Source organism: Rhea americana, unplaced genomic scaffold (genome assembly GCF_003343005.1).
Source record: "Rhea americana isolate MKP2758 unplaced genomic scaffold, rheAme1 scaffold_130, whole genome shotgun sequence".
Lineage (NCBI taxonomy): Eukaryota > Metazoa > Chordata > Aves > Rheiformes > Rheidae > Rhea > Rhea americana.
The window spans coordinates 950,201-968,301 of NW_028185373.1; the positions used below are offsets into that span (position 1 = coordinate 950,201).

Sequence of the window (18,101 nt, forward strand, 5' to 3'; positions counted from 1 at the left end):
TCCCACGGCCAGCCCGCGGGGCCGGGCCCGAGGCAAGGCCGCGAGGCCCCGGGCCGGGGCGCAGCCGGCAGCGGCTGGAACGCGGGGGCCACTTCTGCCGCGGTGTTCTGCATCCCTCATCAAAAATCTCTTATTCACCCGCTAAGCGTTCTCAAACTGTTACTTAAACACCCATTCTTTTTTTCTCCAGGCTTAATGCATTTGTTTCTGGCCCATTTACCCCTTCCTAGTTATTGAACGAGGCTCCGAGGTAATTCCTGCCTCYCCTGGGGTGAGCTTGGCGCCGCTCACTCGCCTGCAAGCACCTCCACTGGCTCCCACACCATCGCGCAGAGGCTCGCGCAGACTTACTGCTCCAGAGGCAGCACACCATCACAGGGTCCCCAAGAGCAAAGTTTTCATCCACTAACTCTATGGCTGACGTGCAAATCTGCAAATGTTTACTTTGTAACGATCCAAGGTGTCAGGTACTTGCATCTATTTAGTTCTTAGAAGTAGTACAATAGATAGAAATCACTCTCGGCTATCCTGATGAAACGATGACTGCCAGCTGTGTCAGCCAGAAACAACCCATGGGCAGGAAAGTAACATCTAAGCAGAGCTTCAGAGGGTGCAAAGAGCCGGTTTCTTGGCTACCTGTCATCTAAAAGCCTTACCGTAAGGAATAACTTCTCAGTAGGCTAACTCTGGTAGCTTTTCCAAGGTATGCAGAAGCCAAAGTCAAAGGAAAATTCACATCACATAGGCTACAGGTTTTTCATACCTTTGTCTATGAATTTTCACAAAGCACAAGTGTTATAGAATAACTTTACACTGCAGTAACTGTTTCTTAAAATACCTTTATGTCATTAAAAAATGTAGTATACATTAACTGTACAAAATTATAAAAACTTTAAAAAAGGTTTATATAATGCCTTGATTCCTATTCAGGACAATCTTTTTGTAAGCATCTGAGTATTTTTACCTTCCTCTCTGCGATTTCAGATCAGCTTTCTCTGCACACACTCATGCAGAAATCACTTTGTTGACTTGAATACAGTCAATACATACCTTGATGTCTACAATCCATCTGGCAAAACAGGTTTCACACACACACACACACACACACACACACAAAAAGCTAAGAATTAACAGCAGAGATTCCTTCTATATTACTGTTCTTTCTAACACAGATAGTATAGGAAGAGGTGAGTGGCTGGTCTCTTAACCAGACCTTCTGACTATAAACTCCTCGTAAGCACTATCAAACGCAAAATACAATAACTGCTCTGTATCTCTGCCACATCTCTGCATCTGAACAGTCATCTGGGTTTCTCTCCAGATTATACAACCTGGACCATACCTGAAGATACCACAGTAATATTTGTTAAAAGTGAGTTTCACTTATTTTCATTATACAGACATATACTTTCAAGAATGTTAAAAAAAAAAGAGAGAGAAAGATCAAATCTGTATTCAGTCTAGAAACAGACAGAGAGGACAATATATATTTGTATGCTATAAAATAGTGGTTCTCACTTATTCATCTTCTTATGTATTCAGTTTTTTGGTCCGTATCTGAGTCTGATGAATCACTTTCATCAGAATCAGAAGAATGTTGCCATTCATGAGAGATGTTATGACAGAGTGGTTTCTGCATGGTTCCTGTGTCATCAAGGAGTTTTGATTCAAAAGCATCGGAATCTTGCCAGTCGACTTTATCTTTCTCGGAAGAGAGGAGAGCAGTAGAACTATCTATGTTCTCTTCAGAGGTTCCCAGCAGCACAGTTTTTAAGTTTATGGTAAAGCAAGCACTATTCCTTGATCCAGAAGAGGTACAATTTACCTCAGAGAAAGGATTTAGTAACTCTGTACTTGCACCTTTACCTTCTTCAATGTTCATTTCTTCCTCTTTGAAGTCTTCTAGGTCAGTGTCTAGATTTTGACTTGCCTGACTGCTGCTGTCTTCACAAGTACTGTCCGTAGAGCACTGCAGAAATGCATTTGACGTGTCAGAGGAAAAAGGCGCTCGACTGAAGATATCACGCCTTGCATAGTCATGATTACTCCCGGTATCGCTTCCACTGTCATCATCGTCATCTTCATCACTGCCATAGCCACTATGTTCCTTTGCCTTTTTTTTAACCTCTTTAAAAGTTACCTCTACAAAGGTTATTTCTTCAGATTCAAATGTAAAGGGTGAATAGGCAAATGTATTGGTGAATACCTAAAAGAACAAGGCGAATTAAAAAAAGAAACAAATTTACATGCACATCAAACTATGAAAAAGTACCTATAAACGTGAGGTTATCAAACAAATGGTTCTCTGTACCATGTTTCTGGCCTTTTCTGCAAAGCTCAAAGCATCTAGAGCTATTCTGTCTTCTCTATTCCTGTAAACATAAAACCCTGCACTATAAATCAAGGCACACACACAGAAGTGACTGCTAGTACCAAACAGCATCAGACACAAAGTGTTTTAATTCTCACTTTTGAGATACCTGAGACTAAAAGCTCATTTCATAAATACATCTTGGACTTGAGGTGAATCTTGCAATTCTCTACTATCTCTTATAATTACCATGCCAAAGAAGAGGAGCCTTACACGAGTAAAGATTTCAATGTCCATTAGAAAGTTACCATTTGAAGCAATGACCTGGGTAACATCCTAAAGCCCATTTTCTTTGTTTTACTGGCCACCTGTCTGATGATTACTGACAGCTGAAGCACTGGACAAAAAAAATGCTGAAAATTAAAGATTAACCTTAGAAGCAACTTGGCAGAGTCACACTGAGCACTCTTAGGGATAGCAAGGTAAATTTAAGAACAGAGGAAAAAAAAAAAGTTTTAGAAAACGTTGACACCAATCTGCTCTAGCTATGTTTGCAGAAAATGGTAAAGGCTTATGTAAAAAACAAGGAAACAAAAAAACTCAAAGAACAAAATGCRAGAGAAATCACAGACTATAGAGAAAGAAGAAGAAAGCCAAGAAGTGGATAGAAATGAGACCCCAGGCATCATATTCTTGCCTGAAATTAATTGGAAATTAGCTTCAGTAAATAATGACTTCTTCAAGTGTTAAAACATGACACTCTCACAGAACAAATCATTTTATTCAAAATACCAGAAAAAAAATTAAGAGATTTGTTACCATTATCTTCCTTTCTTCATTAACTTAACTGTTCTTCCCTAATCATGGACTTTAGCCAATCACTACACCTGACCAAATAGTACAGCAATTAGAACGTATTCTAAATCTGAAGGTACCTTCCAAATGCCACTGCTCACCTTGTGTATGTGACCCCCCCACAAGTAACTGTTCTTCCAAACCTAGATTGTTTCTTTTCTTCTGTCTTTTGTTTTTACCCAGCTTCAATATTCAAGTATATTATGACAGCCTGATCACAATCCTGAGAAACTACATTACCTCTATATTCCTGTAGAGATAATTTGCATATAAATTTCATTTTTTTCCCCTATTAAGCTTTCCATTACCTCCTGTTCACAATAAAATACAGTAAGAAATTATAACTGAGCCTGGAGAAGGAAGCTGGCCATTAGGCCACACAGAGGAGTGGTGCTCAACTGCACTGCGTAACTTTTCTCGAAGTAACAAATACGATAACTTGCCTGCCAGAAAAGTATCTGCAGATAACTGTACCCCAATCTATAACATGAGGTACATGTGAAGCTTAACAGGTTGGGGACCTCCTAGGTATATCTGTTTTCACTAAAGAGGATGGTTCCTTTGACTCAAAAGCTACTGCTGATGTTTACAAAGTAGACAGGCTTCCTGAGAAAAAGTGTTTGAACCTTGCTTCCTCAAAGCAAAATCTCATCTCTACAGGAGTCTTTGATGATCTGTCCTTTGTCTCCTTGTCAATGTGAACTGAGAGAAAGTTCTTATATGCTGCATGTGGGACCATTTCCAACAACTTCTTCGCAAACATCATCCAACTCTTGCTTTCTTACCAGGCTACTGAACTGTTATTTTAGTACTTTTCAGATGCTCTCCTTGTCTCCTTTTGTGGACAATAAGCAAGAAGCATAGCTCCAGAAGAAATACCTTAGACCACTTATACTGGCTCTTTGCTTCTCCAGATCTGCTTAAGTTACTGAACCATCTTTTGCAGATTCATGAGCCTCACAGGCCAAACATCTCAGTTCTAGGCCATATTTATGCTTCTCTACAGGATTAGTCGCTCAAACAGACTGGAACTTAAAGCTACTTTGTCTTTTTAGCATAGTGTCCTAAGGAAATGTGGTGAAGAAAAAACCTTGAGGCAAATTTAAAATATTTGCTTTCAGTTACAGGAACTCTTAAATGCCTTTCTATAACTCCAGCACTCAAGGGACTAGTTAAACTATCCTCAGATCTTCAGGGAATGATCTGATTCTTGGTGTAATAAATGGAAAGTTTTATTCAGTCATGGCAGGGACCAGATTTGTTCCTAGAGCAGAGCACAATGCTGCAAGATGAAGTAAAGCTACGCTGGGCAAAATGAACTAGAAACCACTTTGCTAAGGAGTGGCAAACATCAAGTTTTCAGAGTACCTTTAGCAACGCTGTTAGTGATTAGGTTTTCTCCCTGTGTACTTCACCCAAGAACTGGAATGGTTTTGATTTGGAATTATTGCTCTGGCTCAGATAGTGGAAGACATCTGTCCTCTGTGGCAAGGATTTACATATAAGCTAATTTTCAAAGAAGGGGTCAGTTATTCCATGTTGGATACTCTGCTGTGGGGTCTGGCCTGCATCTGGCTGCTGTAAAGAGTTCTTTTAAAGTTAGGCTGGGGAGTCTCCCTGTCACTACAACTTACACACTAACTTACTCCAGAAGTAGCAAAAATGTTTTTGAAAAAGATCAAATATTTACACTGCATAATACACAAGATTCAGTAATCCACAGATTATCTTTGAAAGCGGTTAACTCCAAATTTGTTATTATATGCACTTGTTTAACTTTTAAATATGAACATTAATACATACCAAGGTATGTGGAAGTGATTTTTTTTGAAGAAAAAAACCTCCTGCATACATACAGCTGATGATGACAACAACGACCATCAATGAAAAACATACAGCACCTGTGATTGTAGCTATACTATAATCTGCAAGATGAAAAAAATCATGAATGAAGTTTCTAATGATCACATTTCATATCATACATTCAGCGTAGCTATTTAGAATTGCAGAATAATTTTGGTTAGAAAGGATATCTAGAGGTCCTGATCCAAACCCAAAACGAGATGAAATTCAAGGTTAGATTCAAGAATTAAAATAAATAAATATATCAWCTTTGATAACGATTTATGCAGTCAGTGTAGATACGTACACTTAGCAGAATTAACAATAGATGCATAGCCCCCAATGGAAGGGTTTTCATATTTTACTTACAAAACCCCCAGATGCTTTTCACTTGGAAAATATTTTCTCTCTTACTATTTTCAGAGTTAATTGACTTGTATATCTTGCTACATAAAAACAAAACGCTTGCACAAAATCAAGTCAGACAATCCATTCTGGATCATAGAACAATTACCTTGTTGAGTTACAGAGCCTGCAGTTACACATTTCCAGGGTGACGAGATGGAAAGTTTATTCAGAGATGCAGAGACCATAACGGACACACAATAATTTCTATTTGGATACAAATCTTCAATGATCGTACTAAAAATTTCTGAAGTCGTTTTTTCACGTGGCCTCTGCCATGAAAGACAATGTTTTAAAGTCAGCTATTTGCCTAAGAGAGATCCCCAATCCCTGATAAGACATTACAGCTATTTCAGTGAAATAATGCAGTAGTTAGCACTGACTTAATGAAACTTCTTACAAATCAAATTTCACTTGAGGGTATTAGCTCTTTGAAATGGAACAGTTTTGTTTGCAAGAAAGAAAATCTATAAGGATTTCCAGTAGTTTTGCCCTGGATTCAGCAAACCAAAGCATTCCCAAAGAGGGGAACGCTTTTTCATATTTTTCTAGCCTTGAAGTGTTCACGCAAACATTCATTTCATCAAGCAGTTGCAGGATCTGGAGGGCGTTTGCTTCATGGAGATATGCAGTAACATTTTAAAATTTAGAAGTACCATGAAATTGCTAGTTTTCTTACACTCTTCAAACATATTCATCTTCACTGATTATTAGGCACTTGATTCAAAACCTTGGAAAGGAACTACTTTTAGTATTTTAATTGTTTTTTATTATGTATTACATCCCAGCTCACAAGCTTAACTAAGTGGGCTGGGTTAATAATTCTCACACTACAGAAGACAATATTAAATCTTTCCTATTTTAGCAATTAGATACTGCTGAAAAGTACTCAGTGCACAGGCTGACTGACAGAAAGGCTTGCTCTAATGCAATATTGCTGGGGGGAGATGAAACTAATGGAGAGTATAGGGAAATTTTTAAATGTTTCAGCATCAAATTGTTGTTAACGTGTGAAACTGCAAAAACTGACATTTCATAGGAAGGTTTACCTTGCCAAGAGTTTCATCTCTAGTTTTAGCTGATGTTAAGATGCCCACCATATGCCTATTTGTGAAACATCATATAATCAAAGATTAAAAAAGAGCAGAAGAATTTCCTTCCGTCTCCAGATGTTGGTCATCATATGCCTCCTTGAAGCAGTCTTACATAGATTCTACACGTATGAAACTGCCAATGATATTCCAATTCAAAAACCAGGGGAAAATCTCTATATTACGCAAGCTGTGTGACAAGCTCTGTAACTCATAGCAAAACGAGCTAGAGTGATTAAAGTACTAATCTGTCTGACGTGCTGTTCAAAATTGCCAGTACAGGCAGTCTACCCTCTGGTTAGGCATTTTATTCCAGTGCTTTGCCAGTGCCAGTATTAATCTCTCTTGATGCTTAACTTAAAACCTTCACTGCTGCAATTTCAGTTTGCTGGGTTTTGTCCCAGAGTGAAGGTTTAGTCAGTCAGGTTTATTTCTTCCTTCTTTGCAGCCAATGTTTACATCAAGAGACTTGGGCCTCTCAACATGCTTTGCTTGTTTACACTAAGCAGCTCCCTATACTTCCAGTATTTCCTGGTGAGCCATGGTTCAGGATCTCCCCCTCCCCCCCAAGTCCTCACTGTTCCTTTTAGGATCCCACACAATCAGTCTGTGCCTTTTTTGAACCTTGGAATGGCCACAGTGCTGCAGGTGGGCTTTACAAGCACTAAGAATGTGAAGAAAAGACTTCCTATAGGTTCTCTATGGTATGTTTCTACATCCACTATGATGTGGTCTCCTTTTTTTGGCAACACTTGACTCACGTCTAGCTTGTAACATTGCAGAATGTGCTCATCCTTTCTGGCAAAACTGCTGCCTATTTAGTCGTTTCCACTCTACTCACTGCGTAGCTCACTATTCTTAAGCGTTCTGCCTTGCATTGTTCCTTACTGAATTATCTGCTATTATTTTAAGATGATTTCTCAATTCTGTAAAGATTGTATCAAGTAATAATCCTGCCTATCTACCTCTCTAGTTCAATACTCAAACCAAGAGCAAAAATCAAGATTGCTTGACTTCTGTAAAGATACAGGGCAAACAGCATTCTTTTTCTAGACTACTTCCCTGGTGCATAAGGAAGCCAAGTTTGCTCTTGACAGATTATGTTGGCTCTCTCTTTGTTTTCTAAGTACTTTCTATTCATGTATTATTCGCTTCTGTGAGCCTGCTAACTACTAGGGCCATTTTATACTTTGTTTTCCTTTCTTCTCTGAAGTACAAATAAAACCAGAAGTTCTTTACCTTATGCTGTCCATCACGTGTTTTCAGTGTTATCTCATAATCGAGCTCTTTGTATATATCGATTAAAGACAGCAGCTTTTCATTTTTTCTCAAGTGAGATGTTGGCAGCTTTACAGTGATATTCATGCAGTTTGTACAGGAACTTACATTAACTTCTGGTGGTCCTAGGAATGCTATTGAAAAAAAAAAAAAAAGAGAAGTGTGTGTGGGGAAGAACATATGTTTTGCATTTAGTACCGATTTTGTTTCTGTGATGGGTATACAGAATCTAGAGCATGTCGCTGTTGAATGTCCAGAAGGCCTTGAAGCATATAAGTTCCAGGGTCAAACTATATTTTCCCAAGTGAATAGGTTTTAAAAACAAAAAGAAGCAGTCATTCAGCAGTGGAGGGGAGGGAAAAAAAAAAGGATATAGCTGACAGAGGCAATCACTTTGTCTTGGGTCCCACAGAAATCTGAGCTTTTTATCTTTTTGAGAGGAAACCTGAGGTTAATGTACAGAAAAAGATAACTACTTTCTGAACAGTCATCATCATATAGTCATTCTCTGGAAGGGATCTCTGTAGAAGTTCATTAGTGTGCGGCCCAATTCATATGGTTGCAAGAAAGGCTACATGTTGCAACACTTTGACAGCTGAGCTCCAAAGACTAAAAACTAGTAAGAGCAGGACAGAGAACCTAATTAAATGCCACCACACTTCTGTGCGATTGCCTTTGACTTCAAAATAAAGTTCAGTTCCTCAGAACATCCATGTTTTGGGGAAGCCATACACACTCTTTATCTCCTTTTTCCAAAACTATAGAGTCATCAAGATCAGAGAAACTACCATACTGGATCAAGCCTACAGTCTTCTTTCCTCCAACAGAGGAAAGAATTAGGAGTTCAAAATATTACAGGAACAAACTACCTCCAGAACCATATATTTCTTCATAGCACAGTTGGGGGAGGGAAGATAAAAAACACCCTTGGACACTTAAAATTTACATTTCACTTCCATTTTCCCAGAAGCACCTGAGTTTTGATCAAGGTGGAGACTGATTCACCAAGCTCTGCAAAATTCAAAGAGTAACATACATTGGGTAATTATTTCTGTTCATAAAACTGGGTAGGAAGGGAAGAGGTTTCACCTGGATTTTTTTTTTTTTTTTTTAAAAAGCTTCATATCTACAAAAAATGCAAGTTTTCATCAAACCTCAAACAGAAAAGCATATATTGTTCAATACAGTTCCAAACTTACTACTTCCTTTTTCAGTTAAAAATAAATGCTAGCTTGAACTTGGTTGCAATTGTTATCCTGACTCTCTCTGGAAAACATATATTTTTGCTCAAATCCATTTCTCAACAGGACTAAATCCACTCTCACTATTTTAAAGCAGATGTGAACTACTCCCCATAGGAAATAACTCAGGATAGTCTCCTACCTATTCAGTCACTATGAAACAAAAAAAGACTACTGGGTTCATGAAGTCCCATGTCCTAAAAAACACGTTACAGAACTTGACTCAGTTGCTTATGATTTGACCTAGAGAACTTCCAGAAAAGCATCCCACTTTAAGTTTACAAATTGTCATTGATGGAGAACCAGCCAGATCACCTGGTATTTTGTTCCACTGGTCAACTCAAAACATGTCTCTTGTTTCTACCTCAAATTTGTCTAGCTTCCAGTCAGGATATGCTGTTATGCCTTGTTTGCTAGACTGAAAAAGCCTGCTAGCACATTAACCAGAGGCCAAGGCACTTTCTGATCCTTTTCTTTATTAAACTAATTGTTGAAGGACTTCCACCTCTGACAGATGTTTACAAATCCTTTAGGGTTTTTGGGGGGCTATTCTCCTAATTCTCTCCATTTTTTTCCAACATTTTTGGGATCAGAGGTGGACATAATGGTAGCTACCAGTGTTGAATTAAGACATAACAAACTCGCTATTTCTCCCCTGTAGTCCACCAATTGGAGAGTACACCCATTACCTTCAATGGAAGTTACTTCTCTAACTTTTTCAAACCAAGTGAGCTGGATTGGTATAAAGCTACAGAAACCGTCTATGGTCAGTAGCTTTAGTCTCAGCACACCACTAACTACTGAGCTCTCCAAAGAGACATTCCTTTATCTTTTTTTTATCTTACTTCAAATCTGAATTCCAGAAGCAGAGCTTCAGGTTGAGGCCACCTCTGGCATGAAAAGACGTAAGCATCTTCTTGTAGAAGCAAATAAAAGGAAAAAAGTAAACTGATGAACAAGCGGATAAACCTCTTCCCCCAACATCTAGTATGGACATATTTTAATTCCTAACACTGACTACTTGAAGATACAGAATCTTAAATAATAATAAAAAATACTGCTTTAAACATCTTACACACTTAGTATCATGTTGAGCATTCACAAGCACAAAGTAAAAGTCACTATTTCCTACATACGTACATGCACATATACATTTTTTCATACATATATAAGCATATATGTTGTTTTTTGTTTTTTCCCCAAACCAAGAATGTTGCCCATTTATCAGAACCACTTTAGCCACACATTTCAGAAAGCTGTCTGTATATCTTATATTCTGTTATGCACTAGATGATATATCAACTCACATTCTCTCACATAAAGGAATAAAGATAGCAACCATATTACCTTGGAGTGTCTTACTGTAAAGTTCGCAGAGTATCATTTATATGTAAGTAGAAATAAAAACTACCAAAATGAACAAATGCAGACAGATAACTTACTCTCAGTAGATGGTCCAAAATCAAGTAAAGAAGAATTGAATACTTCAGTTCCTACGAAGCTCTGAACTACTGTAAAGTACCGAAGGTCAACATCTTTAAAATCCTCTGTCAGATCGCACAAGAGCTGTGTAATATTTGAACATCTTTTAGCAGTATTCCAGTTCCTTTAAATTGAAATAAAAATCAAAATAACCTATTACCTGCTTTAAGAAAGCATTTCTGAAGAAAACAAAAATTGACAGATGTGCTGGATCAAAAGATCAGTGTTCTTGCTCAACGTATAAGCAAAAAATAAGATCYGAATTATTTTTGATTGTACTCTCATTCTAGGAAAGCAAGAAAGATTATTTCGATGAAGACCTTAAAAAATAGCAAAATCGAACTCAGCTGATCAAGAGGTATGAGGGGAGCAGAGGGAGAATGTGTAGGTGGTACCTGTCTGGTTCTGTTCCCAGGGCAACCTAAGTCACCACTGTCATTCCTACTGGAGAACCAGAACACGAGCAGTATTGCTTCCTGCTTTGCACATTCTGTAATGATAAACTTGAAGGATGCAACCTCAAGACAGCCCCTCCACCAATAGCTAATAACATCTGAAGCTCTTTCAAATGCTGGGTCATTCGAACACCCATCTGCTCGTCCACATTTACACTACAAGGCTAACTTTGCTTGATTTGTTGTTAGTCTTTTGTTTTCTTTATTTCAATGGCATACTTGTTTAGTCAGCGGCTGTATCAGTGTGTTTTTAGACGGCATTGCATGAAGGGGTCCTAATTCAAATTGGAGTTCCTAGATCCTACTATCATTAATTAAAAAAAAGAAAAAAAAAAACAAACAAAAAAACCCCTCAAACCCAGGATAATCTTTCTACTGACAATATATTTGAAAGTTACTTCTGATACAAGTTGTTTTACATGCCTCAGACTAGTCACACACAAAACAGCATTTGACCCATAACCTCAAACATGATTATTTTTCAGGCCTTTCTTTTCCAACTTTCAGTTGTGTCATAAAGACCCAGAACAGTTATGTATGTAAGGAAGACATACAGCATTAAGGAAACTGCCTATAAAGATTTTGGATAAATGACACTGAAATCAAATATACTAATAAGATAAATTGGTTCTATATCAAATGGCCAGTCTCCTTAGCCTACATTCCCAAATCTTCCTATGTCCAAGAGTCACAAGACCACATCCTTCAGGAAGACAAAAGCAGGGTAAGCTCTAGGAATGGCGGTGATATAGGGGGGGGGAAATGGCTCCCCAAAACCCCATCACTCCATGTGAGCTAGAACATGCAGGTGAGTACCAGGGCAACCAGCAGGGCTGACCTCAGCAGCCTCAGTGGCTCATTTACTCCTATAACCAGCACTCCTGGTTACCTGGCAAGTCTCCAGGAGCTCAGCCCTAAAAGCTAGCCACATGTCATATCTACAAACAAAAGAGCTACTCTTGAACAATTTTGTAGCTACAAAACATCTACCAGCCACCTTTACAACTAGACACCTTGGCAAAACTGTTTCCAAAAGAACAGTTCAGCTGAGCAAAGGTCAGTCAGTTCTTAGTGCTCCTGAAGACTCCTCCAGTAGACCTAATGCAATCTATTTGTTAAGGTACAGTCATTTCAAATGATGACAAAGAACAGAGTGCAAAAAGAAGTAAAGAAGTTATTAATAAATTTGAGTGCAAATGTCTCTGGGTTTTTTTGCAATTGCTTCTTTTCAATGACAATTTGCTACAGCGTGAATATGCAGCAAGCTTAAGTGAGGTATAGCTAATTATACAGTAAAATCAGACATACCTGCGGTCTGCAGTGTACAGGACACGATAATGTATTGGTACAGTTAGATTAGTTCCTGCCTGCCAGGACAAAATGTGCTGGAAATTTTGAGATTTCATTTGTAGATTGTGAGGTGGTCCTCTCACAATCTCTTTTCTGTTTTCTAAACAGAAAAAAAAGTTAAACATATGACATGAAGAGGAATGACAAGCAAATGCAAGAATGCATCAATTCTAATCAATAAATCCCACTAAAGCAGCCTATTATCAGCCCCAAAATAAAGCAACTACAGAATAGCATTGAGTTCAGCACAATAGCAACCAATGCAAAGACTATCCTGTTCTGCTTTATCTGTACGAAGTTCTTCCTTCAAAAGGCAAAAAGTTTTAAAACGATGCCTGATAAGCACATGCAAATCTTTTTATAAAGCATTAGGAAATATATTTGAAACACAGTAAGAACTCTTACCAGGCAAGCTGTAACAAGCTGTAGACAGAATGCTGATGCACACTGGAAAATGAAACTATGTATTAGTGCATTGTATGTCTACAATATCTGACTCATGAGACATACTAATTTATTACTGGCAATATTAATTTGCAACAGTTAGAGACAATACTAACTATTCTCTCAACGGAAGTGCTTCTGTAGCCCCTTAACTTTGTGTGTGGCTGGGTTCTCTCTTTAACGTCTTCCTCCTTTTCTCTGCTCTTTCTTCCATTCCCCAGAGCGTGGATGTCCCTCTCCAATCAGTTGTTGGATCACGCCCCCCTAGCAGCCAGTTCTTTGATAACTGCACTGTTTTTCAGGCTCATGCTGATCCCTAGTATAAGAGGCTGAAGTCTCAGTTTGAACAAACTTAATTAAGAAGTACTTATCAAATATTATCTTAAGAGAGTTCTAACCGCATTTCAGGTAGCTTACTCTGCTATTAAACACCATGTTAAGTCAGGACAAGAATCTTAAAACTGATCTGGAAAAAGATAAATATCACAGCTTAAGAATATGACAATCATTTTCACAGATGTCCTTTGCTGAATGTGGGGAATCTTCAGTGCAGTAGCTTAAGAACTTCAGGATATAATTCACTGTTTTCAGTCAACTAACTCTTAACACTCTCTATTCCAGTTGCCTCTCCTTTCCAAGGTAAAGTTCATGACCCATTTCTGTAACATTCCCCCATTCCCCTGTGGGTGCTTCTAACTTTCTTCCACTCTATTCTCTGCCTGTAAAAGAAACAAAAACAAATGGACACTGTGACACTCTCACACTTCTTGTGTTAATAGCCACAATTAAGGCCACGTTCAGCCTGTCAGTCAGGCCTACAGTCTGAGCATCCTCTTGATCTCAAGTCTTCTCTCAGATCCTGACATCTAGAGTCCTTCCCTCACCCCCACCCTTTTTTATATATATATAAATATATATATATTTATATATATAAATATATATATAYACACACACACACACATATATATAAAAAACACTCATAAGAGACTAGCTTTTCATCCAGATTCTCACTTCATCCTTTTTCACTGGGCTTGACAAATCCAGTCTTGTGTTATTCATGTCTGTTCAGTGTTGTTTCAAGTCATTCTTTTAACCATTGTTTTGACCATTCTAAATTTTTCTTGAGGTACTCTGGTTTACTTCCCACCGCCGAGCATGACAAATACAAACTTCTGGTTTTCATTTTCAAGGTTTTGTGGCCTGTCCTTTGTCTCTGTTCTTGCTGATGAGATACTAACTCCTACCTTCAGTGGACCAGAGAAGTCATTAGTTTAACTGCAAACAAGCATGCTTTTTCTCATGCCTTAAAGGAATTTCCTGGAAACCTCTGTAAAATTACTTCATTGTTTTCCCTAGAATTCTTCTCCAAAACCTCCTTCTGGTCACTACAACTAACCCTCTATCCCAATAATAAGAAAATATCCACAACACTGCTGACCTGATGCCACTGTTGACTTTTTTTTTTTAATTATTCTCCTGATCTTGGCTAGAATGGTAGCTCCTGTACCTCAGGGAATGTCTTTCAGATTTTACATTTGTGCAGCAACTAGCACAATAGCACTAGTAGTGGTCCATGACCAAGGCTCTTGGGTGCCACACAACTACTATTTCCTGCATCAATAAGATGTGTCACAATAAGAAAGATCCTGAAAAGATAAAAGAAGTCCGAGACTTAAAACAAAACAAAACAAAAAACCCCGCACCACAAACGCCAGACCTTTCTGGAAATCTACAAATAATGGCTGGGAGCATGTGAAACATGGCACAATACATTTTCTTGCTAAATTAGAGGGTATTCAGAACAGTTGTGGGTCAGACATCCCAGGTGTTCTGCTCCAGACACACAGGGAGAATTTTCCTAACACATGAAAGCAGTTATTTTGAATTCCTTCTCTATTTTTGCAAAGAACTGGAAGACAAGAGGAAGCATTTCTTATTCACTTAAATAAATATCTTCACTTAAATAAATATTGTTATGGCTGCAGAGAAGTGTCTTAAAAATCCTGACTCATTAATTAGCAGTGGGCACACACAGAAGAATATATAAATGCACTTAGCCACCTAACTTGTTGAAACCATTTGGATTTTGCAAACCAAGTGCCTCTTACAAATCTAGCTCTCAGGACATTAGTCTCACAAGTATTAAACTATGCTCCCAGCATCCAGAGATTAACCAACTCAAATGAGTTGTACATGCAGCAAACATATGTTCACACAGATGACACACTGAGGCTTGAGAGATGAGTTATTTAAACCATAGATATCCTCTTGCATGTCTTCCGTTCTTCTACATTATTATCAAATAATAAATACACCCTTACAGAAGTACAGTTAGCAGAAGTGGAACAATCTATTTCTTCCGTGATAGTAACAGATCACCTGTCTACAAAAAAAGGCCTAGGCAGAATGAAAAACACAGCACTGTACTGTAACAGTTATTATTCTTCACCTGAACACAAGCTCAGCTCTATAGTCATGATGGTAGGAATTCTCCCTTTTCCTCAACAGGCACACAGTCTCTAGCACACCAAAGATATTACCATTATACAAATAAACATTGTCAGTGTACAGACTCTACTAATGATACACTTCCTTAGAGCAAACTCTTTGGTTTAGAAGGAGCATTTTTTGCTGTTCTCTTTTAACCCAGCTACCTTGCCAGTCGTCAGCTGTCTTGTTGAAGGAATTCCTGTTCACAAGATCTTATCTCTCCTTCTTTGTGAATTTTAAATACTTCTCCCTTTCAAAATCAAGTTTAGTTCATTTAGAGTTCAAAATAGTTCAGTAACTTTGTTTCAACAAATAAGGCTAACAAGAACAGTTGGAGTTGTAAAAACTGAGTAAGTCAGACTCTTACATAAGGAACACAAGCAGAAAGAAGAAACACTATAGACCAAATAACTGTGGGAAACAATGGACTAGAGGAAAAAAAAAAGATTGTAAACTAAACAGGGAAGTCTTTTGTCCTTTTTACAGAATTAAATAGTTCTATCAGGATAATTTCCCACTAAGTTTGTTGTTTCAGCTGTAATCTATGTTTGTTGTGCCTATTAATCCAGAAACCAGAGTGTCCGGGGGAGGGGAACACACATACCTAAGAAATGAAAAACAAAATATCCAATTGAAAGTCTACTGGAAATGTAGGGAAAGTAGTAAGTTGTTTTAAAGCATTCTTTTTCTGAAGGGAAAACGGTTTATTTATAGGTCAGAATATATAGAATACAGTGGAATCTTGATTTGATAAAATATTCCAGGGACAGCTGTATAATAGCATGCTAGAATCACAGTTCAGTAACTCAGAAAAGGCAATAATGAAAAATCAGCAATAACACTTTTCTTACAGTATAAAATTACAAGTAACTTACCAAGTTCATAGAAGCGCGGTGGTCCATTCATCAGTGTTGCCATTATGATTAAGAAATATAACCTACTTGTTATGAAATACACATTTTGCTTCTATACCTGCAAATACATTAAACAACAACAATCAGATTCAGCAAATTGTATTAGTGAACAACTTGCAAGTGAAATGAGGTCTATATACAAAGAGTTATTTTCACCGCTTCAGCATGCATGCGTGTGGGGACAACAGCACTGAAAGGGTACTGAACAGCACTGTTACTGCCATTACATTACAGGGCAGCCAGTTTAGACACGTAATTTTACGATAATAGCATTTTTCCTTTTTTTCACATGGAAAGCACTGTTATCGTTTCAAATAAATGCACAAAACATTTCCTGATTATTTGTACTGATTTTGTATGAAGACAGCATCTGAAAATTCTATGCCACTGAATCCAACATGATAAATACAATAACAAAATAATGACTATTTGGCTTTATTTGAGCTGGAAAGTGATTAAGTCACCAATTTTAACTAAATATTTAATCAAGCCCACTTAGTTCTGGTACTAGTGAATGAGACAGAAAAAAAATGACTTTCTTATTTAAGTGAAGCATACAGATTACAAAGAAAAAAAGAATGAAAAAAATCCCTTTTTACTCTCAACAAGGTAGCAAGCTTTGTTCAGAAGCCACATAGAAAACTAAAGCCTTACAGTATTATTTTCACAGTCACTTTAAAAAGCAGAGTTATACTTGTAGGATCTGATCCTTCAGGCTGTTCAAAATGATCTCTCCGTGGGGAAAACTTTGAGGTTCCTGAATTCACTTCACAAAATATTTTTCTGTTTAAAATCTTGCAATTAACTCCAAGATATATCAAACTACTCCATATATAGTACCATGCGTATCTGCCCATGTTAGTTCCTTCCTGTAGGACTTGAAGCATTCCTGTATGACTAGCTACTGAGCAGCGCACGTACATACCTCAAAATGATCTGTCACTGAAACAAGCAGATGGCATGTTTATTTATAGAAATCTGCTTATTTGAATACCTTTCGAGAAGCAGCAAGACTGCAAGAAACGTTTCAGGTAGAGAAGTCAGTGGAGGAACGTACTAAATCTGCACAGGTAACGGGATGTATGGGTTAGCTTTACTGCTGAAGCAGCGTGAACCAGAGGATCACGCAGCGGATTGCAAGGTTACACCTGCGCTCTGTTCCTGGCTTTGCAGCAGGACTTGGGCTAAGTCAGTTCTAAGGATCCTGAAATCATTTAGTCTTAAAAAAAAAAAAAAAAAAAAAAAAAAAAAAAAAAAAAAAAGAGAAAGAAAGAAAAAAGCCAAGTTACCTCCGTTAACCACAAATCTGTTTCCCAAACGGAGCCAGCAGTGAGCTGGACAGGGCCCTGGAGGTACCGCTGCCGGATACGCAGCGTTAAAAGGTACCAACAGGCTCCTCAACTACTTTGTGCCTCCCCAGCACGGCAGTGGGCTCAGCGAAAAAGCACTTAAACCTAACGACGAAAAGCTCTGCCAGAGCGCACTGGGGTGTGCTTTTCCTCACGGATTTGAGCCAATACATCTCCCCGCACCCAAGCTCGCCACAACGCGCCTCAGGGCCGATTCCGACAGTCAGCTCCGCGCTCGCTCATACAACCCTCCTCCAGCGCCCGGTTTCAGCGCGCCCCGGCCGCCTCCGGCCGAAAGCCCGCCCCGGGAAGGCGGCCGGCCCTCCGCACCAAGCCGCTCGCCGCTACCCAACGCGTCCTGCCCGTAAGGAGACCTCGACCTCCGCGCGGCGCGCAGCGGGGCGCTCCGAGAGGACGGGGGCTCGCCAGGAAGCCCCTCCCGGCTGCCTGGCGCCCCCGGAGACCGCCCCTCGCCGCGGAGAGGGGGCGGCACACCGCGGCTGCCCGCTCAGCCCGGCCACCCCACCGGCCCCGGCAGCTGCCCCGAGCCCTGGGGCCGCCTGTGGCGCACAAAACCGCTGTCCTTCCCCCCCC

General features: G+C 39.0%; 2 protein-coding genes across 3 annotated transcripts in view; both read right to left on the reverse strand.

The window, feature by feature from the left end:
- The window catches only part of IL10RB (interleukin 10 receptor subunit beta), a 12,151-nt gene extending 11,825 nt beyond the window's left edge, over positions 1 to 326 (reverse strand). The window contains exon 1 of the mRNA XM_085297837.1: positions 296 to 326. Within this exon, the coding sequence (XP_085153963.1) occupies positions 296 to 326 (31 nt within the window). The remainder of the gene's footprint in view (positions 1 to 295) is intronic.
- Positions 327 to 819: 493 nt separating this feature from the next.
- IFNAR2 (interferon alpha and beta receptor subunit 2) overlaps positions 820 to 18,101 on the reverse strand; it is a 17,658-nt gene continuing 376 nt past the window's right edge. Inside the window, exons 1-9 of one of the 2 annotated variants that reach the window (XM_085297777.1) lie at positions 16,120 to 16,212; positions 12,871 to 13,070; positions 12,716 to 12,757; positions 12,269 to 12,410; positions 10,466 to 10,629; positions 7,744 to 7,916; positions 5,523 to 5,685; positions 4,970 to 5,091; positions 820 to 2,206 (exon numbers count right to left, since the gene is read on the reverse strand). In XM_085297777.1, coding sequence (XP_085153903.1) covers positions 1,523 to 2,206; positions 4,970 to 5,091; positions 5,523 to 5,685; positions 7,744 to 7,916; positions 10,466 to 10,629; positions 12,269 to 12,410; positions 12,716 to 12,757; position 12,871 — 1,491 coding nt within the window. In that variant the 5' untranslated portion in view covers positions 12,872 to 13,070; positions 16,120 to 16,212 and the 3' untranslated portion in view covers positions 820 to 1,522. Of the gene's footprint in view, positions 2,207 to 4,969; positions 5,092 to 5,522; positions 5,686 to 7,743; positions 7,917 to 10,465; positions 10,630 to 12,268; positions 12,411 to 12,715; positions 12,758 to 12,870; positions 13,071 to 16,119; positions 16,217 to 18,101 lie in introns of those variants that run through there. The other variant, XM_085297776.1, reaches the window with a different exon arrangement.